Here is a 19,579-nt window from a genome sequence, read left to right on the forward strand (position 1 = left end):
ACTATCCCTAATCAACTTATTCATCTCTAGATGATTATAAATCCTATCTCTTATAACCCTTTCCAATACTTTTGTCCTGGTGGACAGCTGATTGGTCAGTAAGTGCATTCCATTGCTCAGACCGTTGAGTATATGAGTTGAGAAGTTATGTTGAGATTGTACAGGGCGTTGGTGAAGCCTTTCATAGGGAGGATATTATTAAGCTGCAGTGGGTTCATAAAAGATTTACCAGGATGTTATTGCAAATAGAGAGTTTGAGTTAAAAGAAGAGACTGGAATCTCTTTTCACTTGAGTGTCGGAGGTTGAGGGGTGATTTTAAAGCAGTTTTTAAAATCATGAGGGGCATAGAAAAGGTGATTGGCAGGTATGCTTTTCCTGGGGTGGGGATTTCAAGACTAGGGGGCCTATTTAATGTGAGAGGAGAAAGATTTTTAAAAAGTCATGAGGATTAATTATTTCTTTACAGAATGGTTAGTGTGTGGCATGAACATCCAGAAGAAGTAGTGGATGTGGGTACAGTTACATTTGAAATACTTGGATAAAGTGCATGAAATAAGAAATATTTGGAGGGATATGGGCCAAGTGCAGGTGGCTGGGACTAGTTTAGTTTGGGATTATGGTCTGGTTGATCTGAATGCTGTGTTTCCGTGCTATATGCCTCTATGACTAAACTAACAAAGCAGTATTTAGGTCAACTGGATTTGTTTGTTTTTTTAAATGAACTGGACATTGGGCAATTTTCCACATGGACAGGCAGCTCCTAAAGTAGTAGCAATCCTGGAAGAGCTTGGCCCCAGGGGCGTTCGATTCCCGACCATTGCAGTGATGTGGTTTCTAAATCTCAGGGCGGCACGGTGGCGCAGTGGTTAGCACTGCAGCCTCACAGTGCCAGAGACCCAGGTTCAATTCCCGCCTCAGGTAACTGTCTGTGTGGAGTTTGCACATTCTCCCAGTGTCTGCGCGGGTTTCCTCTTACAATCCAAAGATGTTCAGGTTAGGTGAATTGGCCATGCTAAATTGCCTGTAGTGTTAGGTGAAGGGGTAAATGTAGGGGAATGGGTCTGGGTGGGTTGCTCTTCGGAGGGTCGGTGTGGACTTGTTGGGCCGAAGGACCTGTTTCCACACCGTAAGTAATCGAATCTAATTTGGGACGCACCACTGAGTGAACTCCAGATCAGATTCTCAGTTATAGAGCTATAGACAAACAGTGATACAGCATGGAAGCAGGCCCTTCGGTCCAGCTCGTCAATGCTGACCAGATGTCCTAAATTAATCTGGTCCTGTTTGTCTGCATTTGGTCTATACCTCCCTAAACCTTTCCTATTCAAGGACCTGTCCAAATGCCTTATAAATGTTGCAACTGTACCCACCTCCACCACCACCTCTGGCAGCTCATTCCACACACACACCACCCTTTGTATGAAAGGTTGCCCCTCGTCCTTTTTAAATCTTCTTCCTCTCACCTTAAATCTAGTTTTGGACTCCCCTACCCTGGGGAAAAAACCTTGACTATCCATGCCCTCATGATTTTACAAACCTGAGGTCACCCTCAGCCTCTGACACTCCAGGGAAAAATATCCCACCCTCTCTTTACAACTCAAATCTTCCAGTCTCGGTAACATCTTGTAAACCTTTTCTGTATCCTTTCCAATTTAACAACCTCGTTCCTACAGGAGGGCAAACGGATTCCCTCATTCCACAGAAACATAAGGTATTGGGTTCAAGTCTCAGTACAGACAGCTGAATATGTAGTTGAAGTTCAGTACATTAATGCAAAACTGAGGGGGTGCTGCATTGCCCTCTTGCACTTGATTACATTTTGTTTTATCAGCGGAACCCCCCACTGCATTCCCCTTCACCTAGCCTATCCAGCTTCCTCATAGATACAGCATTGTATTGCTGCAGTTACTTCTACATTCCCATCCATCTCTGTGTATCAAAAATTTGAATTCCTGTTTGGGACAATGTTTGTGACCCAGGTTTTGGTCAGCACCTACAGACCATTAATGAAAGCCACTCATGCTGAAACTGAGTGGAAAGACATACCCAAGGCAGCTGCTGTACAGTGAGCGATCATGAAGCCTGAGTTCAGGCCTCCCTCATTAACCAGGAAGGCAGGCAGCTCACTCAGGGACGGATTACATAGTCTCTCGATCCTCCTCTCACTGATGGCAGCAAGCTCGTGAACACTGATTGCCAGGTAATCAAGGGCCTGTGAGACAACAAGAATTTCATTGGCTCTAGGACTGAGATGCCTGATCTGAACCAATACCATGTTGCTTTCTCAACTCTGTCTGGCATTTGGTTTCCTTTCACCATTAAAAATAAATTGAATGAAAACAAAATACATTCTCATCCACTTTAAACATTGTCATGATTTTAAAAACATGATAAAAGTAATTAATACCTTTGTAAAAAGTGACCAATTAGCACTGTCATTTTGTAATTCATAAATGTGATTTTTCTCTTTGGTATTCTTGCAAATCGTCCTGATGAGGGCAAGGTGAGAAAATTCAACAAAATATCTCTCAGCAACAGTCTTAATGAGTGACTGATTAATATCTCTAATAATTATAGGATGTCCGTGGCTTAGAGCTTTACCCATCATTGATAAGTTGAGGGAGAATGCGCAGTACCCAAATCACGAACTCTATGAAGCATACAGCACAGGTGACCATTCAGCCTATCGTCTGAGTACTGTGTACTATCTCCCTGTAAGAATTACACAATCAGTTCCACTTCTGAGACCTTTCATTATACTCTTTCAGTTCTTCCAATCTTCAGCTGCCAGCTTTTGCAAATTCTGTCCCCGTCTCTGGTCAGACATTCCACATCTCAACCTCTGGAAGTTTCTCCCAAACCCTCTCTTCGTTCTTCTCAAGATGAAAGAAATGTCTGACCAATTCATCAACCAGTGAAAAAAATATTCCCTATGAGTTCCATCAAGGCACTTTCTAATTCTGAATGTCTGAATTGTTCTTTCCTGAAAGTTATTTCTGACACCTAAGATGGTGTCATAAGTAGCGGCTTGTGACAATAAAGCTAATTCTAATAGTTCTTTGTGCCAGCAATTTTGGGCGTAGCAAACACTTACTTTTGCAGGATACTCTCCATGAAAGTTTCCACCAGAAATAGTTTCCCCTCTTTCTGCAAACACCATCTTGAATAAATAAATATATTAAGGTTTACAACCTGTGGGTATGATAGTCACTGGGAGCTTAATGCTGAGGCCAGGCAAACTTAGTCACAGAACTAATTGTTGCACTGAGACACTTCAAATAATTTTTATTTTCTCTTGACACAAATCAATCCCAAAGTTCTGTGTGACAGAAGAACATTAATCATAGATTCCTGTTCCTATTTCATAAGATCGCTTGTAGTTTGTCTGGGGGATCATCTGCAACAATAGCTGGGATGTAAATGTAGCAAATGTGATCTGCAGAGTGTTGAACTGCGGTACACACCTGTCAGACTGGAGCCTACTATGGGAAGGGGACTGGGGACATCTAGTTGATTGATGTGAAGTGTAATGGCACACACTGACTTTGATCAGTGCATTGCCTACGCACAGGTGGAAAATAACTGCACACAAAGGGAGGATGCAGGAGTGACAAGCTCAGAGATTTTATTTGCTTCTTATCTGGATTCATTCAAAAACTGACTGACTTGTTGGGATTGAAAATGTTGTTACTTGCACTACTTTTCTAGGCTTCTGGATTCATAGTTCAAGTCTCTGGATTACTTATTCAATGCAACGTTGATTCACTTGAATGATAGTGAAACTAAAGTAGTTAAATGATGGAGACAGATTACAGAGAATAGGCATGTATTCTGCTGAAATTGGAAAAGTAAGATGTCATCTAATTGGTGTTTTTTGAGATGATTAACACATTTGATAGAAGAATCCAGAACTTAAAACTGAGTGATCTTAGAAATGAATAATGTAACTCATGGAGCATTTCAGAAAACATCTCTGGTCTGCATATACCAAACAACCCCACTGCCCTGTGGCTGACTGCCTCAACTCCCCTTCCACTCCTCTCAGGACGTGCAAGTCCTGACCTCCTCCACCGCCAAATCCAAGCCACCTGCCAACTGGAGGAAGAACACCGCAACTTCCGCCTTTGGATCTTTCAACTACATGGAATCAACGTCAACATCACTAGTTTCTAAATAGCCCCTCCCCCCACCTCATCCCAAATCCAACCCTCCAACTCAGCACTGCCCTCTTGACTTGTCCCACCTGTCCATCTTCCTTCCCACCTATCTGCTCCACCCTCCTCACCAACCTATCAAAATTACTCCCCACCTGCATCTACCTATTGCCTTCCCACCTACCTTCTCCCCCACATCTCTATTTATCTCTCATCCCCTTTCCCCTCTCCACATTCCAGATGAAGAGCTTATGCCTGAAACATTGACTCTACTGCTCCTCGGATGCTGCCTGACCTGCTGTGCTTTTCCAGCTCCACCCTTTTTGACTCTGACTCTCCATCTGTAGGCCTCACTTTCTTCTCATTCAGAAGTACCATCAAGCACAAAGGTAGTTGAAATATGTAACACTTGGCATTACAAAGCTGTTGATGTTGGTGGGGAGGGTGCATGGGGGCTATTGAAACTTTCAAAACTGTTGTTTGAGAGAATTTTGTTAGGGAAGGATATTGACAGTTATGAACCCATGGTAGTTACATATCCTTTCTTGGCCCAAAATGGATTATCTCACAGTCACTTACAACTGAACTCGATCTGCCACTGTTTTGCCCATTCACCTAGTCTAACAATATACCTTTGAAACTTTCACTGTCTACAATGCAACCTAACTGTGTGCCATCAGCAAAGTTGGATGCTTGACTTTCTATGACATTATCCAAGTTGTTAATAAATAATGTAAATAATTGAGACTCTAACACTTGTTGGACACCACTGGTCACGTCTTGTTCTATTATTCTCATATGTTTTAACTTATGAAACCAAGATAGTTACCTTTTTGTTCCAAAATGGATAACCTTAAACTAGCTTACATTGAACTTCAAAGGCCACAATTTTGACCATTCACTTGGTCATTCAGAATCCCTTTGTAATTTGAAAATTAGTTTAGTCCATGATCTAAAGGAATGACTTTGCAGACTTGAGTGACTTAAAGGCTTCCTCCTGAGAATGGTTGCTGCAAAGGAGGAGACTACTCAACCTGGCATGTCTATGTTCGCTTCCTGGAAGGGAATTCAGCTAACCCACTCCTCCATCTTATTCCTGTAGCCCTGAAACATGTTTTTCTTTTCAAATAACTGTCCAATCCTCTTTTGAAAGCCATGATTGAATATGGATGGCACAGTGGCTCAGTTGTCGGCAATGCTACCTCAGCACCAGGGTTTGATTCGACTCTCAGATGACTGCTGTGTGGAGTTTTCACATTCTCCCCGTGTTTGCATAGATTTCCTCCAGGTATTACGGTTTCCTCCCACAGTCCAAAGATGTGCAGGTTAGGTGGATTAGACACATTAAATTGCCTATAGTGTCCAGGGATATGCTGGTTAGGTGGATTAGCCATGACAAATGCAAAGCTACAGGGTAAGAGGAGTGGGTCTGGCTGGGATGCTCTTTGGAAGGTCAATGTGGATTTGATGGGCCAACTGGCCTACTTCCTCATTGTAGGGATTCTATGATTCTAGTAATCCTCCCCTCGAGATTTCCTTTTGCTTGGATGGTTCAGTATACTGAAGCTTAGAATCAGCCCTTTTTTGTTGTACACCAAATACCATTTAACCTCCATATATGTAATTTATCTCAATATACATCCTTTACAATAATTGTCTCACCTTATCTCTGTCTCTCTGGGGTACACGCAGAGTTGACAAAGTCTGTAAGAGGAAAGTTCACACTATGCTACACTAAACTCACAAAGGATACCGGGTTATCTGTCGCACTATTAATCTCAGTCTCAATGATAGTTTTCACGAATGTGATTGTGTCGTTCACCACCCCATGTACCTGCAAAGACAAAAATGAATTAAATCCAACAAATGTCAGCAACCCCTTGTACAATGCTAGTACTATAAACACTTCTTTGAAAATGCTTTCCTATGAGCATCAGTGTTTTGACTTAGCCTTTTTTGTACAAAGCCCCAGTGTGAACAGAGTAAGATCCTGACAGACACACTGGTAATGCAGAGTATTGTTGGTGGTGCCCCTTTTGGAGGTGTTAAATGCAGGAAATGTCTGTCCTCTCAAAAGATCCCATGGCACGAAGTTGTTCCCTATGGGGTCCCAGCTAACATTTATCCATCAAGGTTCCAAAAACAGATTATCCAGTTGCTGACTCATTGTTGTTTATGACTGTTTCTACTAACTGCCTGTAGGGTTTCATACACGTTGGAGTGACCACATTTCAAAAATTCATTGGCTGTGGGAGCTTTGAGATTACAAAAGATGTCATAGAAACGTAAGACTCTCTAACAACAGAAACCAGGAAGAATCAGCAATTTAGTACACACGATCCAGTTCATTGTGGTTTGCACATGTGAATTATTGTAGACAGGATGTGAAGACAGCTTTTAACATGCTTGCCTTCATTGTTTGGAGCATTGAGTACAGTGCAGTCATGTTGTACAATGTATCGGTGAGGCCACTTTCAGTATACTGTGTACAATTCTGGTCACCCTGCTATAGGAAGGGTATTACAGTGCAAAACACACATTACGTTCCAACCAGTCTATACTGACCATAATCCCAAACTAAACTAGTCCCATCTGCCTGCACTTGGTTCATATATTCCTTCAAAGATTTCTAGAAAGGGGACAGAAAGTATTTATAAGCATGTTGCCAGCACTGGCATGTTTGAGTTAGGAGGAGAGGTTGGATAGCTGGGACTTTTCTCCCTGGGAGCATGAGAGGCTGAAGGGTGACTTTATAGAGGTTTATAAAATCATGACGGGCATAGATAAGGTGAAGAGCCAAAGTCATTTTCCCCAGGGTAGGAGAGTCCGAAACTAGAGGGCATAGGTTTAAGATGAGAGGCAGAATATTTAAAAGGGACCAGAGGTGCAATTTTTTCACGCAAAGGGTGATGCGTGTATGGAACGAGCTGCCAGGGAGAGTGGTGGAGGCTGGAACAATTACAACATTTAAAAGGCACCTGGATGGGTTTACAAACAGGAAGGGTTAAGATGGATAAGAGCCAAATGCAGGCAAATGGGACCAGTTTAGTTCAGTTCAAGAAACCTAGTTGGCATGGAGAAGTTGCACCAAAAGGTCTGCTTCCATGCTGTATGACTCCGTCCATGACTCTACAAGTGCTGGTGTGAGATTACAGTGATAAAGTAGTCAAAGGGAACTCTGACAGGGTTGAGGTAAGTATAGGGAGGTGCTTACCTGTGGGCAGCAGCGGAGAGTGTAGGCATCCTGAACACGGTCACAGAACCGGTGGCTTTCTGTGAAGGAAGCATTGCAATGGTGAGACAAAGCTGCCTGAAATGAGCTGAGAAATAACCCTCAATGGCCCCTTGTCTAGGAAGGGCTTACCTGCTATTTCTGAGGGATGGTGATCGGAACCTAGCAGTGACCGGAATCGGAAAGCCACCTCCATTTGGCCAGGATGAGGACGCAGTTTGTGAATGTCTAAAACACATGAATAACAGCAGATTCAACACTAGAGACAACCAACAGCCGGCCATTGTGTTAGATTTGTATACAGGCTTCTATGGCTGTTATTAAAAGCCTTTCATGTGGCCAGCTTGTTGAAGAATGCAACTAGCCATAGATCCATTGCATCTCATTGCGGTTACAATAGCACAATGCATGCCATGTTGCTGAATTTGTTCAATCTGGTGTAGTGGGAAAGGGGTGGAGAGAGGCCAGCTTTCCCTGAGTTGTACAAACAGACAGTATGATAGCTTACTAACATGAAGGACTGATCAAACCTGAGGGAGCATCTGTGCTATTTTAAAATCAATCCGTTGACATATTCCTACACTTCTGAGGCCATCACACATCCTGAGACGGGACTTGAATCTGGATTTCCTGGCCTGAGATAGGGACAACATCCTCTGCCAACAGACCCTCAGGTTTATCAAGGAGCTCAAAGTTTGGGAAAAGATTTGTAGCTCAGGTGCTCATTGTTGTGGTTTTGTTCGCCGAGCTGGGAATATACCGGCCACTGCAGCTGACAGCTGGAACTGACAACCGGAAGCGGCAGAGACAAGCCACTATAAATGCCGGAGGAAACATCACAGAAGCGCTTCACTGGAAGCTCCCAAGCACTGAGGATATCACCTAGACAGGGGACGAAACGTTTGCAACACAAATTATCAAGGAGCTCATGGGATTGTTGGTAAGAAGCACCTGTCCAGTGAGATTAATTATTTATCTGTGGAATGGCATTAGCTGGTATCTTTATTTTAATATATTCTGGGGCCTAGGTATGGGATGATACTGTGGTTTTAGGAGAGATGTGTGCTGTTTCTCTTGCAGAAGGGGGTTACCATAGTAGTGTCAGAATATCTTCTTTAGACAGGCAGTTGGTAAACAGCTTGGGATTATCTCTGGGTGGATTTTTCCCCCTCAAAATGAGACAAAGGAATCATGAATGGGTGTTGTCAGGCTCATACACTACCATCACTGACTTTATCAGCAAGTATACGGAGGACTGCATACTGAGGAATTCAATCTGGTTGTTCCGAAACAGGAAATCCTGAATGAATCAGGACATACAGAACCTGCTAAAAACCAGGTGTGAGGCCTTCAGATCAGGAGACCCACTCAAATATAAGGAATCCAAGTATGACCTTCACAGAGCCATTAAGAAAGCCAAGGACCAATACCGATCCAAACTAGAGACCCAGACAGACACCCGACAACTATGGCAAGGAATGAATGACATCACGGTTTCTAAAAAGAGACAGTGCAAGATAGCAGATGATGACACATCCCTCCCAGATCATTTCAACACTGTCTATGCTCGCTTTGAGCACCTATTCTGACTAGTCCTGATGAACTTATCCCAACCGTCATTGCATCAGAGGTCAGATCAGTTTTCCTTTGTGTGAATCCAAGAAAGTGATGGGACCAAATGGAGTACCAGGCAGTGCATTTAGAGCATGCGCAGGTCAACTGGCAGAGGTCTGCTCAGACATCTTCAACCTCTCCCTGCAGCAGGCCAGTGACCCTGCCTGTTTCAAGAGGGCCAACATCATCCCTGTGCCTAATAAGTCTCATGCAGCATGTCTCAATGATGACCACCCAGTGGCCCTAATTTCAGTGGTCATGAAGTGCTTTGAAAGGCTGGTCATGGCATGCCTCATTCCTGATGAAGGGCTTTTGCCTGAAACGTTGATTTTTCCCTGCTCCTCGAACGCTGACTGACCTGCTGTGCTTTTCTAGCACCACTCTAATCTTGACATTAATCAACTCCAGCCTCCCCACTATTCTTGCCCCACTCCAAGTTGTGGATCTGTTGGCCTGATTGACATCAGATGCCATATTACTTGCCCTTCAAACTTCCCTAGAACATCTTGACACCAAGAACAGCTACATAAGAATCCTACTCATTGACTACAGTTCAGCCTTTAACACCATTACCCCCTCAAGACTGATTACAAACTTAGTGACCTTGGACTAAGCCCCACTCTCTGCTACTGGATCCTCAGTTTCCTGACCCACAGGCCACAATCAGTGAAGACTGGGGACAATGTTTTATCCTCACTAAGACTCAACACTGGAGCCTGCCAGGGTTGTGTACTCAACCCCCTACTGTATTCAGTGTATACCCATGACTGCGTTGCCAAACACTAGACTAATGCCATTTTCAAGTTCACTGATGACGCCACCATAGTCGGTCAAATCTCAGATGGCGACGAGAACAACCTAGCTCTCATTGCCAGCCAAACCAAGGAACTCATTATTGACTTTCAGCAGGATGTTACTGAATAGACTCACAAACTCATAGCATTCACCTGTACCTGTGTTTTGGTTTTTGCTGCGATTTACCTATTATTTACTTATCTATGCTATTTAACTCTGATCTGCCTGTATTGCTTGCAAGACAAAGCTTTCCACTTTTCAATTCAATACAGACCCAGGAAGGTTTTTAGTTTTGGTTTCAGTTAGGAGGTGATTTTCTGCTGCTGAAGCAGAAATCTGAAGTGTTCAGCTGCTCGAGACTTAGACAGCAAGGCTTCCTATTAAAAACCAAATGGGGCAGATAGTTTCTTTTTTCTGGACTAGAGACACTCAGTATGTGAGAAGCAGAATGGTTTTGCTGATATGGATTTTTGCCAAGGTTGTGTTTGTGGCATGCTGCCTATATTGGAACAGTTAATGATTAATGATTAAATAATATATATTTTTAATTCATTCATAGATGAAGGGGTCACTGGCTAGGCCAGCATTTATTGCCCATTCCTAATTGCCGAGAGGGTTTTTGAGAGTCAACCACATTTCTGTTGGTCTGAAATAACACGTAGGCCAGACCAGGTAAGGATGGCAGATTTCCTTCTCAAAAGGACATTATAGAAACAAATGGATTTTTCTTGACAATCAGCAATGGTTTCATGGTCATCATAAGAATCTTAATTCCAGACTTTGTTTATTGAATTCAAATTCCACTATGTGCCATTGCTGAAATTTAACCTGGGTACCCAGAAAATTACTTGGGTCTCTGGATTAATATTCTAGTGATAATACCATGAGGCCATCACCTCCTCATCTTGTTTAGTATTCAAATAGAATTAAGGTTATGCCAATTCTTTATTTTTGTATTTTAACTGTGTTGTAAGAATAAAGTGTGTTTAGTTACATCTAGAACACAGTGCCTTTAAATAAATATAGAAGTCTCAGTTATCTCCTTACTGTGTGTGTGTGTGTGTGTGTGTGTGTGTGTGTGTCATATTGCAGACTATCTTTAATAAATAAATATTTAAGCAATGATAATATGTTGCAATTTTGTAAAACTGTATTGCAGGTGGTTAGCTTCGTGTTGAGTGTGTGCAATGCCTTAGCCCAGGAGGTCAAAGCCCACAATAAAACATTCAGTCGCCCCCAATGATCACTCACCACTATCAAAGGCTCTGGTGGTGCCTTTCAGAACTTCCAGAGTGAGAGCTGCTATAATATCTGCCTGTCTGGCTATTGCTGTTGCTCTCTCCACTGCCTCCGCACCGAGTGACGTGATCATCTGAGTGCCATTGATCAGGGCCAGTCCCTGTGAGAGAAACCAGCACATCTCACAAACAGCAACACAACCAAGCTATGCTCAGCACCGCTCAGGAAAGGACCCGGCAAGTAGGCAGCATTCATAACCCTTAAACTGGACAGAGACCGCTTCTCAGCATGTGGAGATTTTCTTATCAACTTGAAGAGAAAGAGATTGGTTAAGACAAATGTAGGTCCCGTCAGATACAAATGGGGGCATGTATAATAAGGGTCAAAGAAATGGCTGAGCAATTAAATACATACCTTGGTTTGTCTTCACAAAAGAGAACACAAATTAAATACCAGAAATATTGAAGAACGCAAGATTTAGTGAGAGGGAAGAACAGAAGGAGATCAATATTAGTAGAGAAACGGTGTTGGGAAAATTGTTGGGGTTGAAGGCGAATAAATCCCCAGGGCCTGATAATCTACATCCCAGAGTACTTAAGGAAGTGGTTCTAGAAATAGCAGATGCATTGGTGGTCACCTTCCAGGATTCTATAGACTCTGGTACAGTCCCTGCAGATTGGAGGGTAGCTAATATCTCTCCAATATTCAAAAAGGAAGATAGAGAGAAAGCAGAGAGTTATAAAACAGTCGGTCTGATAATGGTAGTGGGGAAAGTTCTCAAATTGATCATCAAGGATTTAATAGAATAGCATTTAGAAAGCAGTGGTATGATCAGACAGAATCAGCATGGATTTATGAAAGAGAAATCATATTTGACAAATCTGTTCAATCCTGTTGGACTGGAAGCCAGTTAATGTGGCATAGTTGGACTTTCAGAAAGTGTTTGACAAAGTCCCACGTAAGAGATTGTTGTGCAAGATTAAAACGTATAGGATTGTAGGAAGTGTACTCAGATGGATAGGAAACTGGTTTGCAAAGAGGAAACAAAGTATAGGAATTAATGGGTCCTTTTCAAATTGGCAGACAGTAACTCATGGGGTGCCACAGGGATTGGTGCTAGGACTCCAGCTATTTACAATATATATTAACGATTTGGATGAGGGAACTAAATGTAACATCTCAAAGTTTGCAGTTAGGTGGGAGGGTGAACTGGGAGGAGGATGTAAAGATCCTCCAGCATGACCTGGACAGGTTGAGTGAATGGGCAAATCAATGGCAGATGCAATATAATTTGGATGAATGTGAGGTTAGTCACTTTGGAAACAAAAACAAGGAGGCAGATAACTGCCTGAAGAGCTGTAAATTGGGAAGAGGAGAGTGTGCAGCAGGTGTCCTGATGCACCAGTTGCTGAAGTTAAGCATGCAGATGCAGCAGGCAGTAAACAAGGCAAATGATATGTTGGCCTTCATTGCGAGGGGTTTCCAGTATAGGAGCAGGGATATGTTATTGCAGTTACACAAGGCCTTGGTGAGGCCAAACCTAGAATATTGTGTGCAGTTTTGATCTCCATTTTTGAGGAAGGACATTCTTGGTCCAGAAGGAGCGCAGTGAAGATTTACCAGGCTGATTCCAGGAATGGTGGGACTGACATATGAGGAGAGAGTGATTAGACTAGGATTGCTTTCACTGGAGTTCAAATGAATGAGGGAGGATCTTAGAGGCTTATAAAATTCTAACAGGACTAGACAGGTTAGATACAGGGAGGATATTCCCAATGGTGGGTGCGTCCAGAACCATGGGTCACAGTCTGAGGACTAGGGGTGGACCATTTAGGATGGTGATGAGGAGACATTCCTTCACCCAAAGAGTGATAAGCCTGTGGAATTCATTATCATAGGAAGCAGTTGATGTCAAAACATTGAATATATTCAATGGCAGCTAAATATTGCACTTAGGGTGAATGGAATCAAAGATAAAGGGAAGAAAGCAGGATTAGGCTACTGAGTTGGATGATTCAGCCATGATCTTAATGAATCATCCAACTCAGTAGCCTAATCCTGCTTTCTTCCCTTAACCTTTGATTTCATTCGCCGTAAGTGCAATATTTAGCTGCCTCTTGATTAGACTAGGATTGCTTTCATTGGAGCCTCCTCTTGCTCCTACCTCCCGTGTCTCTAAGTTCTATGTTCAGAGAAGATACTGCACACCTCTGATGCAGATGAGACATGGACTCAGGAATTCTGGCTCAGAGGTAGGGTCACTAATATTGCACCATAAGACCCCCTTACAGCATTTACAGAACAAGTGGGGAAATTGGACAAACAAGTTCACAATTCATCACCATGGTCAGCACCAACATCCCAACCCCTGGCCCACTACCCGTGACCCAATGCCTGGGGTCCTTTCCCTCATTCTGCCTCAGTGTTGCTCACAGGTACCTTCCCTTATTCTGCTTTTGTTACTCAAGGGTTTCCTCCCTCATATCACCATAATGTTACTCCCAGGGTTCCCTTCCTCATTCTCCTTTGGTATCCCTACCTTTGTTCTAACTCAGCATTATTTAGGGTGAACCCCCCCTCAGTATTACTCACAGGCTCCCCTTTCCTCATTCTATTAACAGTGATACTCACAGAACACTCGCGATCATTCATCTCAGTGTCACTCAGTGAGTCCACCATCATTCTATACCCCCAATGTTACCAGCAGGGTCGCTCCCCTCCTTCTCCCTCAGTGTTACTCAGTGTCCCTTCCCTCTTTCTCCCTCAGTGGTACACACAGACTCCCATCCCTCAGTGCTACTCCCTCCTCCTTTTCCAAGTTTCCATGGAAAGTGCTGTCCTGAGCCAGGCACAGGAAACAGCAGACTGGAACTTCCATGTGCAATACTTGGGGCAAGGGGAATATGCTGGAATTAACTTGATGTTATATTTCGGGAACAGATTATTCTTTGTGTGGGGGATCGCTTACCTGTTGTAGATAAAACACCTGTTTGTGAAGCTGGGACTTTACTGGAATTGATCGCTGGACTGTCAGCAGAGGCTGGTTCTTAATGGCACCTGGTCTGGCAGTGTCTGCTAATCTTGCTACCTGCCTTAGGCTTATCAGAAGCATTCAGAGAAAGTGAGATCAGAGTCGAGAGTGTGGTGATGGAAAAGCGCAGCAGGAGAGGCAGCATCCAAGGAGCTGGAGAATTAATGTTTCAGGCATAAGCCATTGATGAAGGTTCCTGATGAAGGGCTTATACCTGAAATGTTGATTCTCCTGCTCCTCAGATGCTGCTTGACCTGCTGTGTTTTTCCAGCAGCACACTTGATATCAGAAGCATCAGCAGATTGAAACAAGTTCTGTTTGGTATGAACACACTGTCCATCACAACCCAGTCCTGAAGTGAGAGCAGGGCCCAGTGCCTCTGGCTTACAGACAGGAACACTATCCACTGCTCAAACAGAGCTCCTCATCCAAGCTGTTCAAGATGATTGAAGGATTTGAGAGGTTAAATAAAAACTACTTGCGCCAATTTGGGGGCTGAGCAGAGTCTGGAATAAAGGGCACAAACTCGAGATTAAATCTAACGCATTCACAGTGATATCAGAAAATGTATCCCCACTCAATGCAGAGGCAACATTTGAAACTGCTTCCCACACAAAACCATTTGAGCTGGGTGGGAGAAATTGAAAATTTATATCTGATGGTGTATATTTAAAGTGCAAACACGTTGGGTGAACAGGTAATGTTAGGACCCAAATGATCTGATGATTGTAATAATAATGTCAGATACTCATGATCTAATTGAACGGTGTGACACACTTGAGGGACTGAATGGCCTTCGTTCATTCCTACGTTCCACTGAAACCAGTGGGAGGGATGTAAAATGATCTACAGATTCATAACCACTTGTTTTCCACTCTGGGCCAAAGTCAATCTATTCACATTCTTTCTTGAGATGTTGGTATCACTGGAAAGGCTACTATTCGTTGTCCATCTCTAGTTGCCCTTAAGAAGGGGAACAACAATATACTTCTAAGTCAGGGTGGTGAGTGGCTTGGGAGGAGAACTTACATCCATTACCCCTGCCCTTCTTGATGGAAGTGGTCATGAGTTTGGAAGGTTGAGAGTATGTTGCTGGAAAAGCACAGTAGGGCAGGCAGCATCCAAGAAGCAGGAAAATTGACATTTCGGGCTAGAGCCTTTCAAGATTCCTGATGAAGGGCTCTGGCCCAAAATGTTAATTTTCCTGGTCCTCGGATGCTGCCTGACCTGCTTGCTTTTCCAGCAACACACTCTCAACTCTGATCTCCAGTATCTGCAGATCTCACTGTTTCCTATGGGTTTGGAAAATGCTGTCTGATGATCTTTGATGAATTGTTGCAGTGCATCTTGCAGATAGTACACACTTCTGTTACTGAGCCTCAGTGGAGGAGGGAGTGGATGCTTGTGGAGGTGGTGCCAATCAGTCGGGTAGCTTTGTCCTGGATAGGGTCAAACCTTGAGTGTTTGAGCTGCATCCATCCAAGCAAGTGGGGAGTATTCCATCACAGTCCTCACTTGGTGCAACTCCTGCACACTCTATTGAACTAGGTTTGATCCCTGGCTTGGTGGTAATGGTTAAGTGGGGGATATGCCAGGCCACAAGGTTGCACATTGTGGAGTACAACTCTGCTGCTGTTGATGGCCCACAATACCTCATGGATGCTGAGTCTTGAATTGGTGGATCTGTTCAAAGTCTGTCCCACTTACACTGTGATAATACTACACAATATGGGCAGCACGGTGGCTCAGTGGTTAGCCCTGCTGCCCCACAGCGCCAGGGACCCGGGTTCGATTCCAGACTCAGGCGACTGTCTGCACATTCTCCCTCCAAGTGTTCCAGCCTCCTCTCACAATCCAAAGATGCGCAGGGTAGGTGAATTTGCTATGCTAAAATTGCCAATAGCATTGGCAATAACGTTCAGGGCTGTGTAAGTTAGATGCATTAGTTAGGAGCAAATATAGAGTAGTCAGGGAATGGGTCTGGGTGGATTACTCTTTGAAGAGTTGGTGTGGATTTATAGGAATGAATAGCCTGTTTCCACACTGTAGTGATTCTATGACAACGTGATAGAAGGCATTCTCAATGTGAAGGTAGGACATCGTCTCCACAAGGACTGTGCTGTAGTCATTCTTACCAATATGGTCATAGGCAAATATATCTGCTACTAGCAGATTGGTAAGAATAAGGTTAAGTATGTTTTTCCTATTGTTGGTTCCCTCACTACCTACTGCAGACCCAGTCTGGCAGGTAACATTCTTTAGGACCCAACAAGCTCAATCAGTAGTGCAGCTACCAAGCCACTGTTTGTGGTGGACATTGAAATCCCCAGAGTACATGTGCCCTTGTCACACTCAATGCTTCCTCCAAGTGTTGTTCAACAGATAAAGAGCTTGGTGATGTGGTGCAATGATAACAATCTCTTCCTCAATGTCAGCAAAACTAAAGAACTGATCACTGACTTTAGAAAGGAGAACATGTCCCCATCTACATCAATGGAGTGGGGGGGTGGTGGGGTGAGGGCATTAAGCTCCCAGGAGTGTAGATAACAGACAACCTGCCCTGGACTTTGCTCACAGATGCAATGGTCAAGAAGGCACTGCAACGCATCTTCTTCCTCAGGTAGCTCAGGAAATGTGACATGTCTGTAAGGACCCTCACCAACATTTACCAACGCACCATAGAAAGCATGGGTCATTAACAGCCAGGTATGGTACTTGCCCTGCCCAGTAAGAAACTACAGAAAGTGATGTGCACAGCCCAGACTATCATGGAAGCCAGCCTCCCATCCATGAACTCTATTTATACGTCACAGAAAGGCTCCTACGTCAAAAGACCCATCCCACCCCAGTAATGCTCTCCTACAACCTTTTGCATCAGGCAGAAGATATAGAAGCTTGAACACATGCACAAGCAGGTTCAAGAAGAGCTTCTTACCTGCCTATTGGACTGATGAATGTACTCTCTAACTTGAAATAATGCTGGTCTTGTTAATGCTGATTTTGTCTCGCATGCATTTTTTGTGTTGTAACCTGTATGCCTTACTCTGTCCAAGTTTTTTTTCACCTTATGATCTGTACGTCCTTGCTTACTATGATTTGCCTGTAGTGCTGACAAATAGGGCTTTTTACTGTACTTAAATGCACATGACAATAAATCAAATCAATATGGAGGAATACCGATTCATTAGCTGAGGGAGGACAGCACACAGTAATCAGGAAGTTTCCGTGCCCATGTTTATCGTGAAGATATGAGACTTCACGGGGTCTGAAGTGTCAATATTGAAGACTCTCAGGGCAACTCCTTCCTGATGGTATAGCACTGTGCTGCTACCGCTACTGGGTCTATCCGCCAGTGGAACAGGACATATCCATGAATGGTGATGGTGGTGTCTGGGACATTGTCTATAAGGTATGACTCAGAGTATGATTGTCAGACTGTTGCTTGACTAGTTTGTGAGACAGCTCTCCCAGTGTAAGCACTAGCCCCCAGATGTTAGTCAGGCCAAGTACCAATAAGTTCATAATTCTTTGAATTACTAAAACATTGCTCCTAAGGTTTGAAAAGTGTTTTTGCAAGTACAGTGAGCACCCCCCCTTCAGTTTTTTGGTTTCTTTGTCATTCATATACCGAACAGGTCAATGGTTTACAGAAACAACCTTCAACTGCAGGCAATATTTATACAACACAGAGGTCAACCCAGCTTAATCTGTGCTTCAGCAACAAGCGACACTTGAGAACGTGTTTGCCTGGGATGTTCTGTCCTTATTAGAGATCAACAGTGAAACGTTCTGACAAAACCTCGCAGGTGGAAATGCAAGAAAAAGGAGAAGGGCTGATCCATTAATAGCCTAATCGCAAATCCGGCCATTTGCAGCCTGGCACCCACAGAGCACGAGTGAGCTTGCAAGAGTGAGTTAGAGTGAGACAGTGAGAAAATCAATGTCACGGTGGGTGTGGGATGGGAAGAGTGCCATAGCTGCCAATATTCAACTAACTCCCTACAGTTTTTCAATAGCAATGCCAAGAAACTAGCTCTGTGCACGGTTCAGTGACCGATCAGTGAGAGAGAGCGCCCAGATTCAATGTTGTTGCAAACAGGCATTCCTTCAGCTATAGGGTTTGGTGGAATCAGAGGGAAATATCAATCCTCATACTCCTTCCCCAACTGCAAAGTGCTCTCCCTCTGTCAGTATCATGGGGTGCAGGGCAGTGGGAGTGCTGCAAATGTCACTGCTGCTGGGGGGCTCCGAGTGTTCAAAACATAGTGAACAGGGAACAGTCCTGACACTCACTCCTCGTTTGTGGGTGAATTTGTACTTGCAGAATTACATTTTACTTTGCTCAAAAACTGCATGAATCCAAGTAAGATGCTGTAAATCCATTTTTTAAGATTAGAATCAGTCTGACCATTGTGGCACAGACAGCCTCACACAGAGAAACTCACACCTTCAATACATTATCTGGGCCAACATGATACCTCACTTGAGAATGTAACTTTTACAAAAAGGCTTGCAATTTACATATGAAAGAACTGAAACCAACATGGTCATTCTAAAAAATGAGTGACTTAGCAAACAATCCAGGTCTTTTTCAATATATAATTTCAGTTACATCGCACTGTAAACTTTTGCAATAAATTCTGTGCCTTACAATCTTATTCTCTACAACCATCTGACGAAGGAGCAGAACTCCGAAAGCTAGTGCTTCCAAATAAACCTGTAGTGCTAACTGTTGGTGTTGGCAGAGTTGGTAGCATCTTTTGAGTTAGTAGAGAGTGGATTTACCAGCCTGTAGTAAAGCCAGGGGTGAACACAGGAAGGATGATGCTGCAGATTGGGGTGTCCAGAACCAGGGGTCACAGTCTTAGGATCGGGGTAATCCATTTAGGACTAAGATGAGGAGAAATTTCATTTTTTTTATTAAAGATTGCCTACAGTATAGAAACAGGCCCTTCTGCCAAACAAGTCCACACCGACCCTCCTAAGAGTAACGCACCTAGATCCATTCCCCTACCCTATATATACCCTGACTATGGGCAATTTAGCATGGCCAATTCACCTAACCTGCACGTTTTGGATTGTGGGAGGAAACCGGAGCATCCGGAGGAAACCCACACAAACACGGGGAGAATGTGCAAACTCCACACAGTTAGTTGCCCAAGGCAGGAATTGAACTTGGTTCCGTGACGCTGTGAGGCAGCAGTGCTCCTTTTTTCCTAAAAAATGGTGAGCCTTTAGAATTCTCTACCATAGAAAGTGTCGAGGCCAAAACACAACGTTTCAAGGAAAAATTAGATATAGTTCTCAGGACTAAGGGGATCAAAGGTTATGGGGAGAAAGCAGGATTAGGATACTGAGTTGGGTGATCAGCCATGAACATATTGATAGGTAGAGCATGCTTGAAGGGCTGAATGGCCTACTTGTGCTCCAAGCTTCTAAGAGGAAAGCAGTACTTATTTAAATTTCCTGACATTTTGACTGTAGTCTCCTCATCCTTGAAATCTGTTTCATTC

General features: G+C 43.5%; 1 protein-coding gene across 2 annotated transcripts in view; it reads right to left on the minus strand.

Moving 5' to 3' along the window:
• LOC140466777 (histidine ammonia-lyase-like) overlaps positions 1-19,579 on the minus strand; it is a 61,436-nt gene that overhangs the window by 12,603 nt on the left and 29,254 nt on the right. For both annotated transcript variants that reach the window (XM_072562394.1, XM_072562393.1), the window contains 6 exons: positions 11,048-11,195; positions 7,520-7,615; positions 7,370-7,428; positions 5,909-5,989; positions 3,096-3,161; positions 2,048-2,213 (listed from right to left, as the gene is read on the minus strand). In XM_072562394.1, the coding sequence (XP_072418495.1) occupies positions 2,048-2,213; positions 3,096-3,161; positions 5,909-5,989; positions 7,370-7,428; positions 7,520-7,615; positions 11,048-11,195 (616 nt within the window). The remainder of the gene's footprint in view (positions 1-2,047; positions 2,214-3,095; positions 3,162-5,908; positions 5,990-7,369; positions 7,429-7,519; positions 7,616-11,047; positions 11,196-19,579) is intronic.

The sequence above is a fragment of the Chiloscyllium punctatum genome, chromosome 44 (assembly GCF_047496795.1).
Source record: "Chiloscyllium punctatum isolate Juve2018m chromosome 44, sChiPun1.3, whole genome shotgun sequence".
NCBI classification, from domain to species: Eukaryota; Metazoa; Chordata; class Chondrichthyes; order Orectolobiformes; family Hemiscylliidae; genus Chiloscyllium; species Chiloscyllium punctatum.